This window comes from Piliocolobus tephrosceles, chromosome 10 (genome assembly GCF_002776525.5).
Source record: "Piliocolobus tephrosceles isolate RC106 chromosome 10, ASM277652v3, whole genome shotgun sequence".
NCBI classification, from domain to species: domain Eukaryota; kingdom Metazoa; phylum Chordata; class Mammalia; order Primates; family Cercopithecidae; genus Piliocolobus; species Piliocolobus tephrosceles.
In genome coordinates this window covers 129,752,352-129,776,514 of record NC_045443.1, presented here as the reverse complement: position 1 = coordinate 129,776,514, position 24,163 = coordinate 129,752,352, and the positions used below count along the sequence as shown (strand labels likewise).

General features: G+C 58.8%; 1 protein-coding gene across 1 annotated transcript in view; it reads left to right on the top strand.

Moving 5' to 3' along the window:
• GALNT9 (polypeptide N-acetylgalactosaminyltransferase 9) overlaps positions 1–23,167 on the top strand; it is a 129,790-nt gene extending 106,623 nt beyond the window's left edge. The window contains exons 7-11 of the mRNA XM_026449527.2: positions 16,013–16,198; positions 18,387–18,524; positions 20,325–20,420; positions 21,638–21,805; positions 22,337–23,167. Of these exons, the coding sequence (XP_026305312.1) occupies positions 16,013–16,198; positions 18,387–18,524; positions 20,325–20,420; positions 21,638–21,805; positions 22,337–22,483 (735 nt within the window). The 3' untranslated portion in view covers positions 22,484–23,167. The remainder of the gene's footprint in view (positions 1–16,012; positions 16,199–18,386; positions 18,525–20,324; positions 20,421–21,637; positions 21,806–22,336) is intronic.
• The last annotated feature ends 996 nt before the right edge of the window (positions 23,168–24,163 follow it).

Genomic DNA, 24,163 nt, shown 5'->3' with positions numbered 1-24,163 from the left:
GTGGCTAGGTGGGTGAATGAGTAGGTAGATGGATGGATAAAGGAATGAATGGATGAGTGGGTGGATGGATGAGTGAATGTATGCATGGATAGATGGACAGATGGATGAGTGAGTGGATTATGGATGGTTGGCTGGTTGGATGCAGGGTGGATGGGTGGATGGATAGGTGGATGAGTGAGTGGATGGATGGATGGATGGATGGGTGGGATGCATGGATGGGTGAATGGCTGGATGGCCGGCTAGATGCAGGGATGGATGGATGGATGGATGAATGAGTCCGCATGGACGTGCGTGTGGATGGAATGGATAGATAGTGGCTAGGTGGGTGAATGAGTAGATGGGTAAATGGGTGGAAGGGTGGGTCATTCTATCAGTTATTTTATCCAAGGAATATTGGCAAAAGGGAAGAGAGGTGGGCTTGAGCAAATGTTGGCCATAACTTGAGAGGTAAAGTCTCATCCTCATTATTTTCAAGGTGAAAACCAGATTTTTTAACAGTTTAGCAGATCACTACACCCAAAAGGAAACACAGTTCATCACACAACTAAACCTATCAGTCAAGAGCCAAGTTATCCCCAAATTCTCCTTCCCACTTACAAGGGCAGACTGCCCACAAGGGCAAAAAGCCCAGAAACGCCTCCTCACAGGCTGCGTGGGAGTCAAAGCCTCAAGCTCAGAATGGTGCCAAGTGAAGAGGTGAACTTTGGCCACAGAAGCAGCCACGGCGTCTCTCCAGTCTTGTGAGTGGGCATCCCAGTTAGTGGCCCAAAGAGAGAAAACTGCTCATCCCCCCAGATGCTGGAGCCCCTCCCAAGGTAGCCACGTGGGCACACAGATCTTGGGAAGGAAGATGCCCAGCGGAGACCAGGGAGGAGCTAGACGTGGGGGACACTCAGTGCCACCTGCCTGTGGACCCCCTCATCCTATTCCTGCCACAGAAAACGCCCTGTCCTCCGAGACTGCAGGCTGCGCTTAGCACCCAGGTCCTGGCTCCTTGCTGAGCCTGCGGCTGTGCCACACACCATCTTTCCTGCAGATGAGAGTGCTTGGTGCTGGTCTCCAGGACATTGTCAGCAAATGACCCTCCCAGGAAATCCTCCATATTGCTCTCCCTGTGTGAGGGACCCCGTGGGGAGAGAAGCAAGGGGCTGTGCGCCTCTCTCTCTGTCTCCCTCTGTCTCTCTGTGTGTCTTTCTCTGTGTCTTCGTCTCTCTCTTCTCTATAATCTGTTTCTTTGTCTGCCTCTCATGTCTCTCTCTGTGTCTCTGTCTCTATCTCTGTATGTTTTTGTGTCTCTATGTCTGTATGTCTCTCTCTCATTAGATGGACGTGGACAAGCCCCTGCGTGTCCCCCACCACCATCTCCCCTCCCTCTACATGTCCAGCCGCCATCCCTTAGGAGTCCTTTGGCTAAGCCCTGGACAGAGTATTGGGGAGGGGGACGCAGCCCCTCGGGCCTGGCCCAGAAGCCCCCCTGACCCTGCTGTCCGCCCCCTTGCACCCTTTCTATCCCCTGCTGCAAGTCAGGGAGGGCCAGCACCCAGGAGGTGATAGAGGGCACCTGGGTCCCATGCTGGGTCCCATGTGGCCATGCGAGGCTGCCCCCTCATGCCCACAGGCCGTGCTGTGCTGCCTCGTGAGCCACGTGGTGGCTGTGATGGTGCCAGCCTGGCACTATGGGACTGTGTGCCGGTTGGCACGTGTTTCCTCATGATACAAAGATGACTGGCTTCATTCTTGAACCTCAGTCTTGGAGCCAACAAGCAGGATCCAGTGGACCCTGGGTCATGCCAACCTTGCCCGGCCCTCGGAGTGGTCCGTGTACTCGCCAAGCCCCGGCAGGGCAGCGCTCTTGGGACGAGGGAGGAAGCACACCCCCCTGGAGGAGCTGCTCGTGCTCTCCACCGAGGCCAGCACACACACAGCCTCACCGAGAGCCGAGGCCATGCCCAGCAATCCTCCCCGGGCTGCACTGGCATCCAAGCGGTACCGGGCACTGCGTCCTGGACTCCGTTTAGAACCTGACTGTGTGTGCGGGGCCTGCAGCCCGATAGGCGGGCTGGTGAATTGCAGCTCGGTGTGCGAGGAAGGACTTTTGTGCCTGAGAGCCTGGGCTGTGTCGCCTGCAAATCGCACGAGAAAGAGCTGGGGCTCAGGTGAGGCCCTGATGAAACCTAAGTGTGTCTGTTCCGCTGAAGCGGCCGCAAAGCCACCTGGAGCTGCATGGACCTGACGTCCGGAAACCAACAGTGATCGTGTCACGTTTCCTCCCAAACGCCTTTGAACGGGCAGGACAGCGGGACGGCGCGGCAGTGAGGACCCTGACAGGATAGCACCAGCGCAGGGTGGAGGCCGGCAGGTTTCTCCAGGCTCACAGCCTCACACTGGCTTTGCCTGTCAGCCAGAATCTTCCAGCTCCACGTAGAACAGTGAGACGGGCCTCTGTGACGGGTGTGCATCCTCTGCTCTGCAAGATCAGAAACTGAGCGGGAACGGGCTGCCACCACCTGCCGTGGTCTCCAAGTGGCTTTATCGTTATTCAGGACAGCACAGCCAGCAGGCCAGGAGACAACGGCCATTGGTGAGATGGTTTGTTACCCATGGATCCCAGAGAAGGGGGTACCACCAGGCAGGGCCACCTGGGAGGCACCAGGCTGGGCAGGAAGCAGAGGGTGTGAGGGGGACGTGGCCAGGAACGGGCAAGGCCGGGTGAGCAGGCCTGGGGGACCTGGCTTCCATCGTCTCAGCAGCTCTGGGGCAGGGGCCATCCTCCCGAGTGGCTGAGGGGGAGGATGGCAGCCCAGAGTGAAGGACAGAGGCAGTGGGCTGTGGACTCGCGTTACCTGGTTTGCACTTGGAAAGACGCACAGGGGGGTGCTCACTAGCTCTCGGAAATCACTCACCTGGCAGGCGCAGGCCTCTCAGGCCGGTGAGGTTCCAGATGTCAAAGGATCAGATACAGAAAATATGAAAGCATGATTAAGACACGCGCTCAGCTCCTGCTTGTCACCTTCGTCCCTGGGCTCCTGCTGACGGTGGAGTCGCCGGCATGGGGAGGGACAGTGGAATCTCAGGCGTGGTAAGGGATGGTGGAGTCGCTGGTGTGACAAGGGCCAGTGGAATCTCAGGCATGGTTCTCCAGTCATCTCCGAAGGAGCCACCATCAGGGACCTCACATGGGGCACTCTGGAATCGGCTCCCTCTTCTCCAGGTGCCCTTGGGGGCGGTCCCCCTCCTGGTAATCCTTGTGAGGGTGGTGTCCCGGCTTTCACCTGGGAGGACTGAGGCACCCAGACCCCCATTCCCAGGCCTGACCTGGCAGGAAGGGGGGTGGTTGAGGACTCGGAGTCATGGGTGCCCCCTGGACTCATGCTGCAGGGAGGGCATGTGGACATGGGCGGAGTCGTGCCTGCATCTCCAGGGATGCTCCGTGACCCAGCTGTTCTGGACCGTCAGTGCCCATGCGTGCCAACTGATGCACTCAAGGCTCTTTCTTTCAGCTTCCAGGGCGTGTCTGCATTCTGTTCCAGAGAGCTGGCAGCAAGTTGGGGGCCTCCTCAGGTGCCTCCTCGAGACTGCGGAGGCCACAGTGGGCCTCACGTCCCCTGGAACACTCCTCCTCAGACATGAGGGCTGACCCCAGAGCCCCTGGTGCTCACACAATGAGCTGTCCCTGCAGGTACATCACAGTGGCTGATAGGGAGGACAGCCGAGTGCACGTGTGTGTGAGTATGCCTGTGTGTGAGTGTGCCTGTGGGTGGGTGGGAGTGTATGTGTGACTGTGTGTCTGTGTGTGTGTAGGAGTGTGTGTGCCTGTGTGTGGGAGTGTGTGTGTGTGTGGTGGGAGAGTGTGTGTGTGTGTTGTGGTGGAAGTGTATATGTGACTGTGTGGTGGGAGTGTATGTGTGACTGTGTGTGTATATGTGACTGGTGGGAGTGTATGTGTGACTGTGCGTGTGTGCCTGTGTGTGGGTGAGAGTGTGTGTGACTGTGAGTGTGCCTATGTGGGTGGGAGTGTGTGTGTGCTTGACTGTGTGCCTGATTATGTTGCATGCGTGTGCATCGATGGTGCATTTTCATGTGAGTGTGAATGTGACTGATTCTAAGAATTGGCTCACACAATTGCGGGGCTGCCAAGTCTGAGATCCTTAAGGTGGGCAGCAGGCGGGGTTTCTGCGTCGTTTCCGTGCCGTCGTCTGAAGGCTGCAGACCTGTTGAGGTTTCTGTGTCGTTTCTGTGTCACGGTCTGAAGGCTGCAGACCCAAGTGGGGTTTCCGTGTTGTGGTCTGAAAGCTGGCGTCCATCTCTGGGAACCCCCACCCCTGTCTTTGCTCTCGAGGCCTGGCTGGGTGGGGCCTGCCCATGTGCCTGCTGCTATGCGGAGTGCCCACTGACGCAGGCGTCACTCACAGCTGCAGACACGGTTCCAGCAGCACCTCACATCCACTGAATAACGGGACCTTCACCTCCTGAGCCGACGTAAAACATGGGCCACACGGGCCACAGCCCACAGGCGTGGATTGCAGGGCAGGAGTGTGGTGTGTGATCACATGGCCTGCAGTTGGGGACCAGGTTTGAAGTCTGGCTGCCCCGGGTGCCAGCTGGGTGACTTGGACACACTCTTCAGCCTTCCCGTGCCCGTCTCCTGATTCCCGCAAATGGTCTTGAAGGACCTGCCCCAGGGTCCCCTTGACAGGGAGGGGGAAATGCTCTGTGAAGCCCTGGGCCTGCTGCCTTTCGCAGAGAGAATATCTGGGAAAACCATGGTGGAGACAGAGGATGAGGGACAGAACGGCCAGGTGGACGGGAGTGGGTGGACGTGGTGAGTGGACCACAGGCTGAACCCGGTGAGACTGCAGATACACAGCTGTTTCTGGCCAGCACGGAAGGCGGCTGCGTGTGGTTTGACCAAATGGACACAAATAGACATGAGGCGTTGTCTTGTATTAGGTCAGTGCAAAAGTAATTGCAGTTTCAGATTGTGAATTTTAAATCATTATAACTAGGCTGTTCGTGGAAGCGTTTTCCCTGCAAAAAGTTGTCGAGAGGCTGCGGAAGTGACAGTCGGTTGGCGAGAGGTCAGGTGAATGTGGCGGATGAGGCAAAACTTCGCAGCCCAATGCATTCAGCTTGTGAAATGTTGGTGGTGTGATGTGCAGCCAGGCGTGGTGGTGGAGAATTGGGCCCTTTCTGTGGACCGAGCCCGGCGGCAGGCGCTGCAGTTTTCGGTGCAACTCATGGATTTGCTGAGGACACTTCTCAAGTGTAATGGTTTTGCCAGGATTCAGAAAGCTGCTGTGGGTCAGGCCAGAGAGCGGTGGCCAGAGAGTGACCCCCAGGCAGTGACCACCAGTGACCCCAGACAGCGATGGCCAGAGAGTGATCAGGCCCTTTTTTGGTGCAAGTTTGGCTTTTGGCAAGTTGGAGCTTCTCCTCAATTCAACCGTTAAGATGGTCATCACTGGTCATCGTATAAAATCCACTTCTCATTGCACATCGCGATCCAGTCGAGAAACAGTTCATCATTGTGTAGAATAAGAGAAGACAATGCTTCAAAACAGTCATTTTTTAAAAGTTTCACTCAGTTCATGAGGCACCCAGTTATTGAGCTTTTTCACCTTTCCGATTTGCTTCAAATGCCGAACCCCGGTAGAATGGCTGGCGCTGAGTTCTTCGGCAGCTTCTCGTGTGGTTGTGAGAGAATCGGCTTTGATGGTCACTCTCAGTTGGTCGTTGTCAACGTCTGACAGCAGCCACTGCGCTCCTCACATCTTCAAGGCAAAACTTCTCCTTCACAAAACTCCCCAAACCACCACTGCCCTGTATGTCGCTGGCAGCTTCTGGCCACCACTGCCCTGTGTGTTCATGGGCAACTCCTGGCCACCACTGCCCTGTGCGTCGTCAGCAGCTCCTGGGCCAAGTGCGTTGTTGATGTTGTGAGTTGTCTCTGTGGCTTTACGACCCATGTTGAACTCTAATAAGAAAATCGCTCAAATTTGCTTTTGTTTAACATCATTCCCGTAATCTAAAATAAACAGCAAGTAACAAGTCATTAGCAAAATCATAAAGTGAGAAATGCACATTAAAATGGTAAATAACATAACATTTATTGGAGCACATATTCCAATATCAAACGGCAAATATTCCAACAACGTGAGACCACAGCTACTTCTGCACTCACATAATAACTCAGTTGAAACACACGACGAATTTGTCACCTGCTGCACCCGGGCACCATTGTGTCATCTACAAGGCCCCAGGAGGCTGCCGTGGGTGAGGCCTGGTGAAGTCAGGAGCACCGTGCATACGTGTCTGCATTATTTTCAGGGATAAAAGTCATATATTCAGGGCCGGGCACGGTGGCTCACACCTGTAATCCCAGCACTTTGGGAGGCCAAGGCAGGCGGATCATGAGGTCAGGAGATCGAGACCATCCTGTCTAACATGGTGAAACCCTCTCTTTACTAAAGTAAATACAAAAAAATAGCTGGGCGTGGTGGTGGGCGCCTGTAGTCCCAGCTACTTGGGAGGCTGAGGCAGGAGAATGGCGTGAACCCGGGAGGCAGAGCTTGCAGTGAGCCAAGACCGTGCCACAGAGCGAGACTCTGTCTCAAAAAAAAAAAAAAAAAAAAAAAAGAGAAAACCGTACATTCTCAGCACGAAAATTCGGATACTACAGAAATGCCTCATAGGAAATAAAACATTCTGTCCCGTGATAACCGCTGGAAACAGTTTCTTCCAGATGTCTATATGTGTGATTTTCAAAATTCTTGTTTTTACAAAACTAGCAAATGTTCCTAATAGCATATGTTTCAAAAAACATGCTATTTTGTGATGTAGCAATAGCAAATGCATATTTCCAGGAGCTGGAGGTGGAGACCAAGGGAAGGGGCAGATGCCGTCCCTCTCTGTGGCCAGGGCCCTCACGGGCATATTCTGCCAGGTCAGGAGGACTCTGGGGAAAGGGCCGTGCAGCGACTGGGAGGAGGGTCCGGGCACAAGGGGCACTGAGAGGCTGCAGGCGGGCGGGGCCGGTGTTCTCAACGGAAGAGCCAGGGGCGCCTCGGCTGGAGAGGGGCCCCCGGGCTCACCCACCTGCCCAGCCGGCATGGTTCCTGGTCAGGGCCGGTTCCCACCTGGTGTGGTTTAGAGTTCGGGGCAGCTGGGAGAAGCTCCAGGCCCAGGTTTCACTCCAGTTTCCCATGTAGTCAGGCAGGGCTGAGGGATGCAAGGTGTGTCAGCCGTGTCCAGCGCCCCGGCACCCACCAGTACCTCATGGGGAGGGTGTGCTCGGTGCCCGAGAAGCCAGAGGGTCCCACGAGCAGTGGGGATGGCCACAGGGGGGTCTTCCACGCACGGTGCCGCAGAAGCCGAGCCACAGAATGAAATGAGCCTGGAGTCCAGGAGAGACGCACAGCACCCTGCAGCGAGGCTGAGCGCCGGTCCCTGTTCCCACGCAGGAAGTCCTGTTCCCACGCAGGAAGTCCTGTTCCCACGCAAAGTCCTGTTCCTGCGGGAAGGGCTGGCTGCTTAACCACAGGGCACTCCAGGAAGGGACCGTCTGGTCACTGCGGTGGCGAGAAGAAAATGAAGAGAGCAAGAGAGACGGCTTCTGAGTAAAGTTCACGGCGCTGCCAGCAAGGCCGGGCACTCCTGCGTGGTGCGGCCGTGTTTCCCGTGGAGACAGAGGCCGGGGCAGCAGTTCACACCCAGCCACAGGCCCAGGTAGGACAGTGCCAGGCTTCCAGAGCTTGCCCCTTCACAGTGAGGACGCCCCTCCGTACTGCCCTGCCGGTGACAGCTCCAGCTTTGTCGACGATTGGGAGTCAGGTCTCCCCCGCCCACCACCACCCTGCGAGAGTCAGGTCTCCCCTGCCCACCACCACCCTGGAATTCACCTTCCAGATGTTCATCCGGGACGCACTGAGACCCAGAGATCTGTTGGGGCCGGGGGCCAGGCAGGGGTCTCCCCTGCTCCCGATGAGGGGGCCCAAGTCCATGAGCGCCTCCCCTCCGAGCAGCCACCAGGAACCCCGACACCTGCCCTTTGCTTGCTGCTCCCGTCAGGGGGTTTACCAAGTCAGCCCAGGAGCCAAGGGGCAGGGGTGGGTGGCCCTGTTCAGTGACAGCTCCACAGCTCCAGTCAAAGAGGCAGCTTCAGGCTTAGCCTGGTGGCCAGGGCTCCCTGCCACCCTGCACCAGCCATGTGGCCTCAGGCAGGGGACCAAGCCTCTGTGCTTCCTCTTCACACTGCTGCCACCTCCTGGGCCCGCTTTATTGGTTAGGGATAGAACAGCAGAAGTTCTCTTGGTTCCTTAGGCTCGCACTGATGGAGGTTTGTATCTCGGAACACAGCTGAATGCTTCACCAGTGACCGCAGGGGCGTGGGCTCTAACAGTCCACTGCCATCCTTGTTATACAGGCTCTGGTGTGCATATTTATTGCCTCATGGTCTCGAGATGGCTGCCTCTCCTCCAGACCTCACATCCACATCCCTAACAAAAAGAATGGAAAAGGGCAAAAGGTTCTGCCAGCTGAGGCTATTCCCTTTTTTAAAAATCAGGATAGGCCGGGCATGATGGCTCACACCTGTAATCCCAGCACTTCAGGAGGCTGAGGCGGGTGGATCACAAGGTCAAGAGATCAAGACTAGCATGACCAACATGGTGAAACCCTGTCTCCAGTAAAAATACAAAAATTAGCTGGGCGTGGTGGTGGGCGCCTGTAATCCCAGCTACTCGGGAGGCTAAGACAGGAGAATCGCTTGAACCCAGGAGGCAGAGGTTACAGTGAGCCAAGATCACACCACTGCACTCCAGCCTGGTGACAGAGCAAGACTCCATCTGAGAAAAGAAAAAATCGGGATAAGTCACAGCTTTACCAAGAGCCCCATTCTGAGGCCCCTGCTTACACCTCATCGGCCAGTATTCTATCAGCGGCCACCTCCAGCTGCCAGTGGGCCAGAGAATTGGTGGTTTGTGGATGCAACCCAAGTGACTCAGCGGAGTCGGGAGCCACAGCTCCCCCCTCACTCACGGAAACAGTGCCTCCCCCCCCCCCCGCCCCCGGTGATCTGACGATGCCTCATAGCCGGAGTCCTGAGGACGCTCTCCGAGCCCCTACGTCCCTGACTGCAGCACATGTGCCTGCTCTGCACTGCCCCATGGCCCAGGGGACTGAGCTCGGGCCTCAGCATGCCTGCATGTCACTGCCAGTTAACCCCACTCATCATCCATCTCTGCTCAGAGCTGGGGTTCGGGAAGCCATCCCCGACCCCGGCCAGGGTGCACCTCCTGCCCGAGTCCCACGGCCCCGGTCGGTCCTCCGGCTGCGTCCACACACGACCAGTGTGACGTCTGATCCTTGCCGGCCTCCCCTCTAGATGACAGTTTCGCGAGGGAGGCCGTGTGTCCCCAGAGCCTCCAGGAGAACCATACAAGCCCTGTTGCTTTGCTTGTCTCGGCCAGAAGAACAGCTCCGACTTCACGGTATGGCCTTGCCCTCAGGCCCTGTCCTAGCCCCACAGGGCTGCCAAAGACGACGTCAGTCCTCAGTGGACAGGGGGATTTTTGACCTGACACCCACGCGCAGTAGGGGCTAGGGGCCCCTCTCCTGTCTCTCCTCTCGCTGTGATGCCCCAGCCCGGGGCCTACAGACGAGGGGCCCCAGGGCCCCACACATCTGTGGAGGAGTCGCTGTCTTCCCATCTGTGGCCTCTGCAGTTAGTGACGGCCCCTCAGCCACCCGTGTCTTCCTCATGTCACCAGAAAGGGGTCCCCATCCAGACCCCAAGAGAGGGCTCTTGGATCTCATACGAGGCAGAATTCGGGGCGAGTCCACAGAGTAAAGTGAAAGCAAGTTTATTGACAAGTAAATAAATGAAGTGAAGAGAAGAATGTCTACTCCACAGGCCGAGTGGCCCCCAGGGCTGCTGGTTGGTTATTAATTAACTTTTGTGGTTATTTCTTGATCATATGCTGAACAAGGGGTGGACTATTGGTGAGTTTTCTGGGAAAGGGGGTGGGATTTCCCGGAACTGAGAGCTCCACCTTGTTTAGACCATGTAGGGTCACTTCCTGGTGTTGCCATCTGTGAACTGTCATGGCACTGTGGGGAGTGTTTTAGCAGCTAATGCATTATAATGAGCGTACAATGTGCTGCGAGGACGACCACAGGTCACTCGTCGCCATCTTGGTTTTGGCGGGTCTTGGCTTCTCCAACCTGTTTGTTTGCTCGACACGGAGTCTCGCTCTGTCACCCAGGCTGGAGTGCAGTGGTGTGTTCTCGGCTCACTGCAAGCTCCGCCTCCCAGGTTCAAGCAATTCTCCTGCCTCAGCCTCCCAAGTAGCTGGGACTACAGGTGCGTGCCACCATGCCCAGCTAATTTTTGTATTTATTTATTTATTTTTTTAGTGAAGATGGCGTTTCACCATGTTGGCCAGGATGGTCATGATCTCTTGACTCGTGATCCACCTGCCTCGGCCTCCCAAAGTGCTGGGATTACAGGCGTGAGCCACTGCGCCCTGCCTACTGCAACCTGTTTTATCAGCAAGGTCTTTGTGACCTGTGTCTTGTGCTGACCTCCTCTCTCATCCTGTGACTTAGAATGCCCTCGCCGTCTGGGAATGCAGCCCAGTGGGTCTCAGCCTCGTCTTGCCCAGCCCCTGTTCAAGATGGAGTCGCTGTGGTTTGAATGATTCTGACACTCGGACTTCCACCCTGGCTGTGGGGCCAGACGGTCAGGTAGCATGGGGGTGACCACAGGCATCGTCACCCAAACCAGGACACCTGAGAGTTACCAGAGGTGCTATTAATAATCACCCCAAGTCGGGGTATCAACTAGGGTTGTCTTGGGCAGTGGGGATGCATGGCTAGTAACTAGCATTAACTAGTACTGACTGACTATCTGCTGCGTGCAAGGAAACCACAGGAGGGACAGTCTTGGCCAGCGGTGCCTGCCGAAGCAGCATGGATGTGTCACAATCCACTCCGAAATGTTACGGCCTGAGACAACCATTTCCTTGGCCCACAGCTCTGTGGGTTGGCACGTGGCCTGTGTGGAACAGAGCAGCTCTGCTCTCAGCTGGCCTTGCTGATGCCGGCAGTCAGCTGCCAGATGAGCGAGGTTGGCTGGTTGGGGTGGGGAGGAATGGGCTCAGCCGGGCGGCTTCTCTCTGTTCCATGTGGTCTCTCGTCCTCATGCTGGTGGGCAGGTTACAAGACAGAGATCAGTGTGAGCATAGGCTCCTGAGGCCCGGGCTTGGCCTTGGCACTGGGTGGGTTCTGCCCCTTCTGTTGGTCCAGGCAAATTGTGACGAAGGGCTAGGGTGATTGCGTCCCTCTCTCAGCGGGGAGAGCTGCACACATTGACACCAGAAGGTGAGTCCAGCTTGGCCCCAGTTGCTCTCAGCGCAGAGTGTCAGCCAGGCTCTGGCCTCCTTCACATGATCTTCCTCCAGTGTGGCCAAGAAGGGGAGGGCCCAGGCCTCCTGCCTCTTGAGAGCCTCTGAGAGGTGGGCCGCGTGCCTCTGGCTCCTGCAGGAGGATTTTGCCTGATCCTTAGGTGTTGGTTTCCTCTGGCCCACAGAGTAGAGAATTTATTGCCAATATTTATCTGAAATTTATAGAGGGTTTAAACTGTTTCCCTTGAGGCTGTGATGGTAGGGCCTTTAAATTCTTCCTCTGTATAAGCATCAGTCTCCCAGGGAGCATGGCAGGAGGCAGATCTGCCAGTCAGATGATGTATTGGTCCCTGGCTTCAAAATATGTGAACAATTACAAGGTCATTAACTCTGACGCAGAAAAGAGACCTGCCCCGGGCGTGGGGACGCCGCACACCAGTGCCGCTTGCCTGAGGAGTCGTGCAGGGTAGGGGTGGCGGGGGGGCACTGTCCTGTTCTTTCCCTGTTTTGCAGGGATTGGAAAGGGGATGTTGCTGAGGGCATGGGGGTTCACTCTCTGACTTTGTCACTCCTGAGCTAATGGTACTGCTGAAAAGCCAGGTCACACAAGCTGTGGGCCCGTGTGGTTAGGGGCACTCCACACACCCTGAAAACTCAGGGGTCTGCAGCCCAAGCCAGGAGACTGAACCTGCCCAGCCCCCAGCCGTGACGGTCCTTAGCTAATGATGGAAGCCAGCCGACTCCCACCACCCGGGAGCCTCGCCTCTCCTGTAGCTTCGGTCCTTCTAGAGACATGGTGGGGGGCCCGAGGGCCGAGAGACCTGAGGCTGCATTCACCCAAGAAGGGGCCTCGGCGCCACCCACAAGCTCAGCACACACCGACGGGGCTGGAACCTGCGGACCCGGCTTGGGGAGGCCTTGTAGACCGCCCAGCAGTCTCACCAGGTTCCCGCGTGGAATCTCCCCAACGCCTCAGAAAGCCCCGGGGACAGAGTGGCCGTAAGTGGCTGTGGAGCCCCTAAAGGGAACACATTCGTTCTGCAGCTGTTTATCAAGCACCTACTGTGCGCCGGGCCTCGCGCTGAGCACTGGGAGGCAGCCGTGAGCAGAAGCGACAGAAACCCTGTCCTGTGGAGCTGAGTCGCGGGGAGGGGCAGGCGGAGACGGGGTGGACAGGAAGCGGCGCCGTACTGAGGGGTGTGAGCCTCCGGTCCAGACACCCAGCCGCGGGGCAAGGACGGTGGCTCTAAACAGGACGTAGGGAGAGGACGCACACTGAAGGCTTGATGGCGACATCTGAGGTTTATTTTTACTTTTTATGTTTTCAGACAGGGTCTCACTCTATTACCCAGGTTGGAGAGTGTTAAGTGATCTTGGCTCACCGCAGCCTCAACCTCCCGGGCTCAGGTGATCCTCCCACCTCAGCCTCCCAAGCAGCTGAGACCGCAGGCACGCACCACCACACCCGGCCCGGCTACTTTTGTTTGTTTCTGTGGAGATGGGGTCTCACTATGCTGCCCAGCCTCGCTTGTTTTTAATGGACAAATAGGACTGTCCCCGTTCGCGGGGTGCGGCGTGCCACGCTCAGGTCAGGCGACCGCACAGCTGCCATCTCCACATTTGCCGTTTCCTTGTGTGGGGGCTCGGCTCCTCCTCCAGCTGCCGTCCGGGTCGTGGTCAGGCCCGCGGTCCTCCCTCAGCGGCACCGGCACCCGCTCCTCTCTGCTCGTGGTTTTGGTCCTTTTTGTTTTTTGAGACGTAGTCTCGCTCTGTCACGCAGGCTGGAGTGCAGTGGTGTGATCTCAGCTCACTGCAACCTCTGCCACCCAGGTTCAAGAGATTCTCATGTTTCAGCCTCCTGAGTAGCTGGGACTACAGGCATCTGCCACCACGCCCAGCTAATTTTTGTATTTTTAGTAGAGATGGGGTTTCATCATGTTGGCCAGGCTGGTCTCGAACTCTTGGCCTCAAGTGATCCACCCGCCTCGGCCTCCCGAAGTGCTGGGATTACAAGTGTGAGCCACTGTGCCTGGCTGGTTTCGTGCCTTTAATCTCTGGCATTGGAGCTTTGAAGGCCGGAGGCAGCAGAGCACGCAGAGACCTGGGAAGGATGCCCGGCGCGGGCACTGCCTGTGCCAAGGCCCAGAGGAGTGCGCGTGGGGGTGCCGGGAAGGCCAAGGTGCTTCGAACCCAGGGGGTGGGCGAGGCAGGTGTCAGGAGCACCTGGGGGCTTCGTGTTCCCCGGGGTGAGGCCCGAGGACAGGATGCTGTGGTGGGTGGGGGGACCAAGTCTCTGTGGCCTCAGTGCTGGGGGTAGACAGGGAGGCTGAAGCTGCTGGAGGCCGCCGTGCCAGGTGCTCCTGAAGACGGGCGGGTGGATGATGGAGGACGAGGCTCTGTCTCACCCTGGTGGAGCTTCCTCCGCTCTGACCCCTTCCGGTGAAGGGCGGCTCCGAGGCTCTTTCCCCCGTGGGCCCCCACCCCCTCCTTCTCGTGAAACCTGGGTGGTCTCAGGCTGAGGTGGAGACATCAGGAGAGTGGGAGGGCGGCGTACGGGATTCACCAGCAAGGCCCCTTCCCACCGCAAACAGAAATCCTGACGCTGGTCTTGAGGCAGAAAGGAAGCCCTGGCTCAGGGGGCTGGAAAACCCCAGGCTGGGCTCCCAGCAGCTCCAGGCCAGCTTTTCTCAGACAGTCTGTCCCACAGCAGAGACAACAGACAGAACAGAAACCCAGAAACCACGACGCTCCCAGGGCACCCTCCTGCCACGACGTGAACCTGATGCAGAAACGCGGTTCACTTCCTCGGGACACAGAGGCCAACCTCAGCTGGGCGCAGACTCCACCGTCCCGGGGAAGGAGCCAGAGCCTGTGGGTGACATGAGACTCCGGGGTGGGGTGTCCTGGGCCGGGCTGAGCAGCGAGGAGGCTCTGGGTCGCCGGACTGGGGTCAGGGAGACTGGCGTTAGCCGCGTGCCGTGTAATCTCCTCGAGGAGGGAGCGAGTCTGGGTCTGTCCTGCGGTGGGTGGTGTGGGAGAGGCCGTAAACGATCAGCGACGTGGCCTCCCGGTTCTCTCTCCCACCTGGGACTTGGCTTCCTGAAGGCAGAGTCATGGGGAGGGAGGAGCCCCTGCTCCTCACACAAGGGACTGGGGCTCTGGGGTGGGCTGACGGGCGGCCCCCAAGGATGCAGCTAGGGCCCCTGTGAGGGTGGCCCTCTTTGGGAAAAGGGGTCTTTGCAGACGTGATTAAGATAACAGCCTGGAGATGAGAGCAGCCTGGACGAGGATGAACCAGAGTCCAGGGATGACTGAGGGATCCGAGCTCCGCTGGGCAGAGGCTCTGCCCCGTGTGCCCCCACGGCTGGCCTGCGCTCGGCACCTTCTCAGCACCGCGGAGGGAACAGGCAATGCCAGGGCTGCCCACCCTTTCTCGGGTGGTGGGGATTCAGGAGATGAGGCGAGCACAGTGCCCGCCCTGGGCCTGGCGCACTCGTCCAGTGCAGGAGGCTCAGGCTGAGGACCTGAGCACAGCGGAGCTTGGGCCACGTGGATCAGACCCCTTTGTTCAGTGACGTCAGCCTGTGGGTGGCACCAGCATTTTTTTATGGGGTGGGTGGGATGGGACAGGGGCTGGCTGAGGGCTCTCCAGGGAAGCTGATTAATAGCAGACATGGGTTTAGATGTGGATGTTCATCTAAGGAATTGACTCACACGGTTCTAGAGGCTGAGAATGCCGAGACTGGCTGTCGGCTGGCAGGCGCCCAGGGGAGCCGGTGGCGTGAGCTCCAAGCCTGAAGGCAGGAGAGGACCCACGTCCCAGCCCGAATCGAGCAGTGTGTGAACACTCCCTCAGCCTTTCTGTCCTACTCAGGCCTGCAGGGGACAGATTTAAACACGGCTCCCACCAGAGGCCATGCACAGACCACCCAGAATAAGGGGAGAGCAAATGTCCCGTTGCTATGTCCCCTGCCACGTTGACACAAAACTAACCCTCACAGGCAGGACAGCGTGGCGGGACAGGCCGGTGTTCAGTGAAACGACACGGAAGCACAAAAGGATACGTAGTGACAGATACATCTCTACCGTGCGTGGGGGTCAGAAAGCCAGGGGCTGTGGGGGTTATTTGCTGGGCTTTTGTTCAGACCCAGGCTGCGCGTGTTCTGGGGATGCGTGGAGCGGCATCTGCACAGCAAACGGCTGTTTGTAAACAGATTGTTGGTGTGTTCGGGTGCTGGGGGAGGTGGTTGGTGCGGTGGGGCGGGGGGTTCCCTGCACAGAACAAGCAAGCACTGAGGGTAGGAACCACAGGACGAAAAACCTGGTAAGTGTTTGGGTCGGTGGAATAACTGCCCCTCAGCCCCCACGGCCGTCGTGTGACGCACAAGAGAAAGAGGAGCCTGCACCAGACACAGCCCAGACCTGCTCCTTCTCTGTGGGTGGGGTCCCCTGAAAACAGCCCCCAGGAGGCAAAGCCCTGGGACCCACCAGGCCTGCAGGTGCCCTGGGAATGGAGGGCCGGGCCCCTTGGCCTCTCACAGGCCCCTGGCTGGCTGGGCTGTCCGCCTCTGTCGGGAAGGCTGCCCACACCCAGTGCCGTCTCCCTCTAGGTGTGGCAGTGTGGTGGCAGCATGGAGGTGCTGCCCTGCTCCCGCGTGGCCCACATCGAGCGCACCAGGAAGCCCTACAACAACGACATCGACTACTATGCCAAGCGCAATGCCCTGCGCGCCGCCGAGGTGTGGATGGACGACTTCAAGTCCCACGTGTACATGGCCTGGAACATCCCCATGACGGTGAGTCCCCCACGGCGGGGAGCCGGGGCCACGCCCCAGGGTCGGGGTCAACGTCATGGTAGGGCGCAGGGAGGCCCCGTGCAGGTGTGAGCAGGTGCAAGCAGGTGTGTGCCGGTGTGAGTGGGTGAGCTGTCTGCCTGCGAAGGAGCCTTCCTCACACCGGGAAGAGACCAGCTCACACCAAACTCGTTGTGGTGGATGTTTTTCTCTCAACTGCTGGTGGTTAGAAGCCAGGGAGGGGCGGCCTCTCCCCAACCTGGTGCCGCTGCCTCAGCCCCACTTAGCACCCTGCACAGTACCTGTCGGCCAGCGCGGCCCCCTCCCCTCCCCCAGCCCTGGGCAGCCTCAAATGGCTGTTTTGTGAACGGCTCATACACTGTGTGGCTTCCCGCCCTCAGCACCACATTTTCCAGGTCACCCCCGCCGTGGCTGAGTCACGTCCATGGTGTGAACGGGCCGGTTGTGTGGCTCTGCTCCTTCGTGGATGGATGTTTTGGCTGTTTCCTGTTGGGTTTTGGCCTGTGAGTGGCTGACCTGCTTCAAGTCGAGGACTGCCGTTTGTTTTCTAATTTGTAGTCGACCAATTTCCCATAAAGAGCCTGAATTCTGGCTTTTCTCAAAGCGCCCCAGCCCCCACAAGCCTAAGAAGGGCAGGTGCTGAGACAGGAGGCCGCGACCCTCCGCCCATCCTGCCACCCCCCAGCGTCTCTGGGAACCACCCCTTCCTTCCCTGGCCACTGTAGGCATTGGGTCCCTGAGTTCTGGGAGGACTCATCTTAGGAACAGCCTTGTGTTTTGCATCAACCCCAGTAAGAACCAGATCTGAAGTCATGACCCAGTGTGCACACACACGTGTATATTTACATCCGTCCACATACAGCACTTTGCATCCGCAGTACCAGTCATCCTTCTCATTCACAATATACTACTTCTTAAAAATTCCGCTGTGGCACCTAAATTGGTTCACCACCCCCTGCTGGATTGCACCCTCGCGTGTGGGCGACACGGCCTGGAGGGACCCCAGGCTGGACCACTCACCGTGCACACCCAGCACCCCACCCCCAGATCAGCTCCCACGGCAGCTTCTGTCAGGCAGGTCAGGAGTCTGTGGACACGTGCACTTGTGTCTGACAGATGAGAAGAGGGTACCCGGTGCTCCTACAGCCTTGTTTCCCACAAAGTGATTTGGAAAACGTGCAGGGTGACGACGTCCCCAGGTGTGTGGGCAACTGAGTGAGGGGCTCCAGGCCCCCGGGCAGTGAGGCCGGCAAATGCCTGTTGCCTCCCTGTGTCCAAGGGCCCTGGCGTGAGCCCCTTGACTAATCAGAGCCTCATAACAAAGCAACAATGAGTTTCTGGTGTGATCGCCCCACTTTACCAATGAGAAACTGAGGCACAGAGAGGGTAAGGGACTGTCCCAGGGCCACACACCAGAAGGTGACAGGATTCAAGCCCAGGCCGTGCAGGCCAAGTCGTCTGCCCTCCTCACAAGGCCTGAGCCTGGAGGGTCCCTGGGCAGGAGGCAGGTGCTCCCTCAGGGCTGGCTGCCCGTCAGAGAGTGCTGGGCCCACACCCCCTCAGGCCCCACAATCCCAGGAAGACACAGACCCCACACTCGGCTGTGGGTTCTCACGGCAGAGGCACGGGTCAAAGTCAGCAGAGGGAAGAGAGCCCAGGCCGGGCCCAGGAGAGACCGGGCGTGAGCTCCCAGGTGTCCCCTCCCAGGGGGGTCCCATGGACTTGATTCTCCAGCACCCATGCGTGACAACACGTGCCAGGTGGGGCCAGCCAGGAGCCCCCGAGCCTCGGTGTCCAGGGTCCTCACTGGGCTGGTCTTGTGGACATGGCTGACCTTGGTCTCCGCCCTCCAGCGGCCATGCCAGGTGAGCAGGGCCGTCTTCTCAGGCAGGAGGTTCCTGGGCCCAGGTGGGTGTGGACAAGCTGGCTGCAGCGGGGGCTGTCTGTCCAGGCCGGGGCTGGTCTTCGGCAGGGCCCTTCCCCTCGGGAGCAGCTGCCTCGGACCCTCTGTGGATATTGGGAGGCTGAGGGTCCCACCTGGGTGGGGCCTCAGCCCCCGAATCCCTGGGGGTGGCTGCTCCTGTGAGGGGACTCGGTCCCTGGAGCCCCCCAACCTCATCATGGGGACGGTGACACTCATGTGCCCTCCCGCCTCCTTCTGGCCTTGCAGAACCCAGGGGTGGACTTCGGGGACGTGTCTGAGAGGCTGGCCCTGCGCCGGAGGCTGAAGTGCCGCAGCTTCAAGTGGTACCTGGAGAACGTGTACCCGGAGATGAGGATCTACAACAACACCCTCACGTACGGAGAGGTAGCGCCTCCCCCGAGGGCCCCGCGCAGCCCGACAGGCCTTCCACCCGGACTCCCGCACACACGTGTGCGTTCAGGGGGAGGCAGGCACATCCACGTGCACACACAAGGTGCAGGTTCACATGAACACATGCACCTGCAGACACGCGTGTCCATACACACCCATTCCTTCACAGGGACCTGCCTAGAGGCAGACGTGTAGTCACATCTATGCATACACGTGTTCATATGCCTGATTCAGACATATCTATGCACTCACGTGTATGTGCACACAGGCATGCATGCGCTCACCTAGACGTGTGTAAAGGGACACATTCACAGGCATGTACGCAAATCCATGCAAACATATGTACAAGTGCACGTGGACACGAGTATACATCTGCACACAGTTTTGCTCATGTAGACAGAGCTCTTCATACACAAATGTATGTTTCACGAAGTGCGTGAACCCCAAAGGGGCTTGCCTGTGCACAGATAAACATACAAGCACTTGTTATCAAGGAACAATAGTGTGCGTGTGTACACATCTGCATCCACAGATGCAGAGCCGTGTTCATACCCCACCACGTGTGCATGCAGGTGCTCACACAGACACACACGATGGGCGATATGCACGCCCACACTCATACAGGCACATCAGCTACACAGAGACCCCGTCTCCACCGGCCCCCACCTGCACTGCGCTCTGTAAAGCAAGCAAGGTGCTGCTTTTCTGCCCTCTCCCCGGTCTGTGCAGGGGACAGGGTGCCTCCCACCATGGGACTCGAGTGTCCCAGCCCTGAGCTGGCATTTGGATGGAGCAAGGAGAAGGGTCCCTGGGGTGGATGGTCCTCGCTGAGCCTCCCCTCCCTCAGCTGCTGGTCCCCCTGCGCTGACTCCAGTCCCTTGGGCACAGAGGTGTCCCAGGCAGCGCTGAGAGTGCATCATGCGCCGCCCCGTCCCCCAGCCTCCCTATGCTTCTGCTCTGCCCACTCCATCCTCAATCAGCCGAGCTCAGGCACCGCCCACCCAGAGCAGCTGGGTGTTTCTAATTTGTAGTCAACATCCAAACTCGGTTGGGCTTTCTCAGCGGTCCCAATTCAAACCTGTGTGACCTCTTGCGGTGGCCATGATGGAGGGGTTAGCTGCTGCTGCAAACCCAGCAGCCTGGAAACGCAGTGGACAAAAGCAATAAGCGTCTACCCTTGCTCACAAGCCAGGGCCACCTGGGCAGTGCTGCTGGCCTGGGCCAGGCTGTGCTGATCTCGGATGGGCCTGTTCTGGTGGCTGGAGGTTGGCTGCCCGATGACAACTCACTCCCCAGCAGGCTGGCCCGGGCTTGTTCAGAGTGGTGTCAGGATTCCTTCCAGACGGAGTGGAAGCTGGAAGGTCTCCCAAGGATCCAAGCCAAGGCCAGCCCAGACTCCAAGGCCGGCGAGCGGTCTCTACCCACTCAGTGGGAGCTGCAAGGGTGCAGGGAGCAGGCGACAAGGCAGGGAAGCCCCCCCCCCATGGCTGAGGGTCTCCATCCCTGCGCCTGAGAAAGGCTTACACTGCTGTCTTCAAGCCTTCCCTATTGACTGATGGCCACGTCTCCATCTGTGCATGGCAGATACAGCCATGTCTCCATCAGTGACAAACTCGGTTGGCCACCCCTTCCCGGGAGGTCCAGCAAGTCCCTTCCCAGGCAGCCCACCCAGCCAGAGCACTCCACAAGCCCCCCTCCTCCCGGGAGCACCTCCTTAGGTGCTGGCTGCGTGAAGCTCTGTGGGGCTCCACCCTCAGGTGACCCTGGACTTTCTCCTGGGGCTTCTGGTTGCAGGTGAGAAACAGCAAAGCCAGCGGCTACTGCCTGGACCAGGGAGCGGAAGACGGCGACCGGGCGATCCTCTACCCCTGCCACGGGATGTCCTCCCAGGTAGGAGCAGCAGCAGCCACCCATGGAGCTCCCAAGGGGGGCACCCCAGGCCACCCGGACCCCACACCCTGGGCAGAGGCACGGGGCCAGTCTGCTGGGGTGTTCTGATGCCACCAGGGCTGCATTCCAGGGCTTGGAGCAGCCTGAGGGTCCCTCTAGAAGAGGCCTCCCAGTCTGCCCCACCTGGAAGGCAGCAGAACGTGGTGAATTGTACAGCCTGGGCCGGGCGCAGTGGCTCTCACCTGTCATCCCAGCATGATGGGAGGCCAAGGCAGAGTCTGCTTGATCACGTAAGCCCAGGAATTGAGACCAGCCTGGGCAGTGCGGCGAAACCCTGTCTCTACAAAAAATACGAAAGTTAGCCGGGCATGGTGGTGCATGCCTGTAGTCCCAGCTACTCGGGAGGCTGAGGCAGGAGGATCACCTGAGCCTGCGATGCAGAGGTTGAGCCAAGATCGCGCCACTGCACTCCAGCCTGGGCACCAGAGAAAGACCCTGTCTCAAAAAAATTAAAAGGAACCAGGCCTTTGGGGTCAGATGGGCTGTGGGCATATCACTGCCCCCTCAGTCAAGAGAGATGGCAACAGTAGGTACCGCTCAGGGCTGTTGGTGATTAAAGTGGAAGATGTGGAAGCATTTGCCCCACGGTGGGTTAATATGGAAATAGTGCTGTTGCAACAGCAGTCTGTTAACCACCGAGCCATCCCCACCTGGGCGGGACTCACCTGCAGCGCGGGCCCAGCCCCGTGGAATCGGTGGTCAGGGACTGCCCATAGTGAAGGTCCGAGCCATTCTGACCACAACCTCCAGAAAGAGCTGGGCATTTCTAGCCCCACGGGAATGCGTGTTCCGCTCACACACGGCGCTTTTCAGTGAGCACTGCGGGTCACTCAAGTAAACCCGACTCCTGTCCTCCCTGAAACGAGTGGGGCCACGCTGTGAGTCTGAGCCCCGTTCACGACGTCTGGCGGGAGCCTGGCCCTGCGGAGCTTCTGGGCGCCGTCCAGCCCACATCCCCACGTGGGCCCTGCCCGGCAGGCCTCTGCCACCCACAACAGTGTCCCCAGGGTGGGAGGCTCCAGGGCAGCCGCTCAGGGCCCCGTTTGCAGCTCGCACAGCCTTTCCGTGCTTACCAGGGAGAGCCTGGGCTGGAGCACGGGCCATGGCACCCCCGGGCCTGGACACTGCTCACACAGCCCCGGTGGTCCTGTCCCCAGCTGGTGCGGTACAGCGCTGATGGCCTGCTACAGCTGGGGCCTCTGGGCTCCACAGCCTTCTTGCCCGACTCCAAGTGTCTGGTGGATGACGGCAGGGGCCGCACGCCCACCCTGAGGAAATGTGAGGATGTGGCGAGGCCCACACAGCGGCTGTGGGACTTCACCCAGGTCAGCCATTGGGGAAGGGGGGCCGTGGGGTTGGGACAGGGCCGCTGGGACCCCTGGGCGCCTCTGCCACGAGAGCCAGCCCACTGGGTGGGAGCTGGAGTGCAGGAGTGGGTGGTCAGGGGATGGGGCCTTGGATCAGCTGCTCCCTCGAGGGCCCCGATGCTCGCAGAGAGGGCAGGTGACTGGCCAGGGTCACACAGCCAGAGAGGGGCCAGGCTGGACAGTCTGATCATAGCCCTGCATCTGCCTCTTCCAGCCTCGGGTGCCCAGGATAGAGGCAGGATTTAGGGAGGGGATGAGGTGTGACTCCAACCTGGGTTGCTAACTCTGCAGGAATGATGGGTGATCCTCAAAGCTCCACTGACGTCAGCCCCTTCCTGGCCCCTGGGTGCTGCTGTGATGCTGGGTTTCCATTCAAGCTGCCCCAAGAATGAGCACGAGGGCTGAGAGCATGAAGCAGCCACCTGGGGATGGGGGTGGGGGACGAGGACGCCTGCACCCCTGGCTGACTTGGTGTGACTGTCCCCACAGAGCGGCCCCATTGTGAGCCGGGCCACGGGCCGCTGCCTGGAGGTGGAGATGTCCAAAGATGCCAACTTCGGGCTCCGGCTGGTGGTGCAGAGGTGCTCGGGGCAGAAGTGGATGATCAGAAACTGGATCAAACACGCACGGCACTGACCCCGCCTCTGTCTGGACCCCCCACGGACCTCAGGAAGGCACTGGGCCAAGCCAGTGTGGCTGAGTGGCCGGGGTATGCCCAGCAGACACAGCAGGGCAGGGCTCTATGTGCGGCCAGGACAGCAGAGGCCAAGGGGCCGGGCTGTGGCTGAGTGACCAGGGTGTCAGCCACTGCATCTGGAGTACAGCTCCTCCTAGGACAGGCGGCTCTACCCAAGGGAGGGCGTCTGGGGACAGTGACACCGACTCAAACACGTGCCTTCTCCACGGTATCTCCTGGCCAGGCTGCTGGGACAGACGCCACCTCTGCATGTACCACAGCCCCCTACGCCCCACAGGGTGGCCAAGCCCCAGACCACGCGCCAGGCGGTGCCCCGGTGTCTTCCACCCGCGGCCTCCCATGCTCCAAGCAGCCTCCCCCAGCCCTTGCAACCGCTCAGCCCTCCAACCGAGACCTAAGTCACACATCACAACGCAGCTCCTCGTGGTCTGGTAAGAGGGGTGCTGGGGGACATGGACAGTGACAAACCTGAGGCTGGTGCGACTGCTTCAGCAGAGACCAAATAAAGAGGATTAGGCAGCAGCGCTGTGTGTGTCTTCCTTGGAGCTGAGCTGGGGGGTGGGGCCTAGGCTGCCACAGCCCTCGCCTGTTTTAATAAATACAGTTTTATTGGCGCCCAGCCATGCCTATTTGCTTACTATTGTCTGTGGCCACCGCTGTGGGGCTCTCGGTGCAGAGTTGAGCCATGGCCGCGTAGCTCACAAAGCCGCAGACGTGGACTCTGGCTGACGCCTGTGCTGGGATGTGGCCTGGCAGGTGGCCTCACGTGTGCAGACAGACCATGAACTCAACACAGCCAGAAAAATGGAGGAGAGCACGTCCCCTGCAGCCGCACATGGCAGCTGGAGGCCGTCAGCCTGAGAACTCACCCGAACAGAAAACCAAAACCACGTGTTCTTATTCATGGGAGCTGAACGTTGTGTGCACACGACACAGAGAGGGAACAGCAAACGCCAGGGACTCCAGAGGGGCGGGTGGGAGGAGGACGAGGACGAGGGTTGGAAAACCACCTGTCGGGAGCCGCGTCCACTCCCCGGGTGAAGGGATTGTTAGAAGCCAAAACCTCAGCATCACGCTATACACCCACATAACAAACCCACACAGGTATCCGCAAATCTAAAATTAAAAAATAACAGGCCCGGCATGGTGGCTCATGCCTATAATCCTAGCACTTTGGGAGGCTGAGGCGGGTAGATCAACTGAGGTCAGGAATTCGAGACCATCCCAGCTAACATGGTGAAATCCCATCTCTACTAAAAATACAAAAATTAGCCGGGCGTGGTGGGTGCACCTGTAATCCCAGCTACTCTGGAGGCTGAGGCAGGAGAATAGCTTGAACCCGGGAGGTGGAGGTTGCAGTGAGCTGAGATCATACCACTGCACTCCAGCCTGGGCCACAGAGAGAGGCTTCATCTCAAAGAAATAAAACAATGGGTACCAAATTTGGCAAGTCCAGGCTCCGAGTCCCCAGGGAGTGAGGACGCTGACCTGTTGTCAGCAGTCGGAGTTCAGCCTGCAGGGACACTTCACTGGCCACTAGCCCTGCGGGAGGCGGTGGGGCTGTGCTTCACTGCTCTTTCCAAAGCCCAGGGTGGCGTGTTCCTCCCCCAGCACCCTGC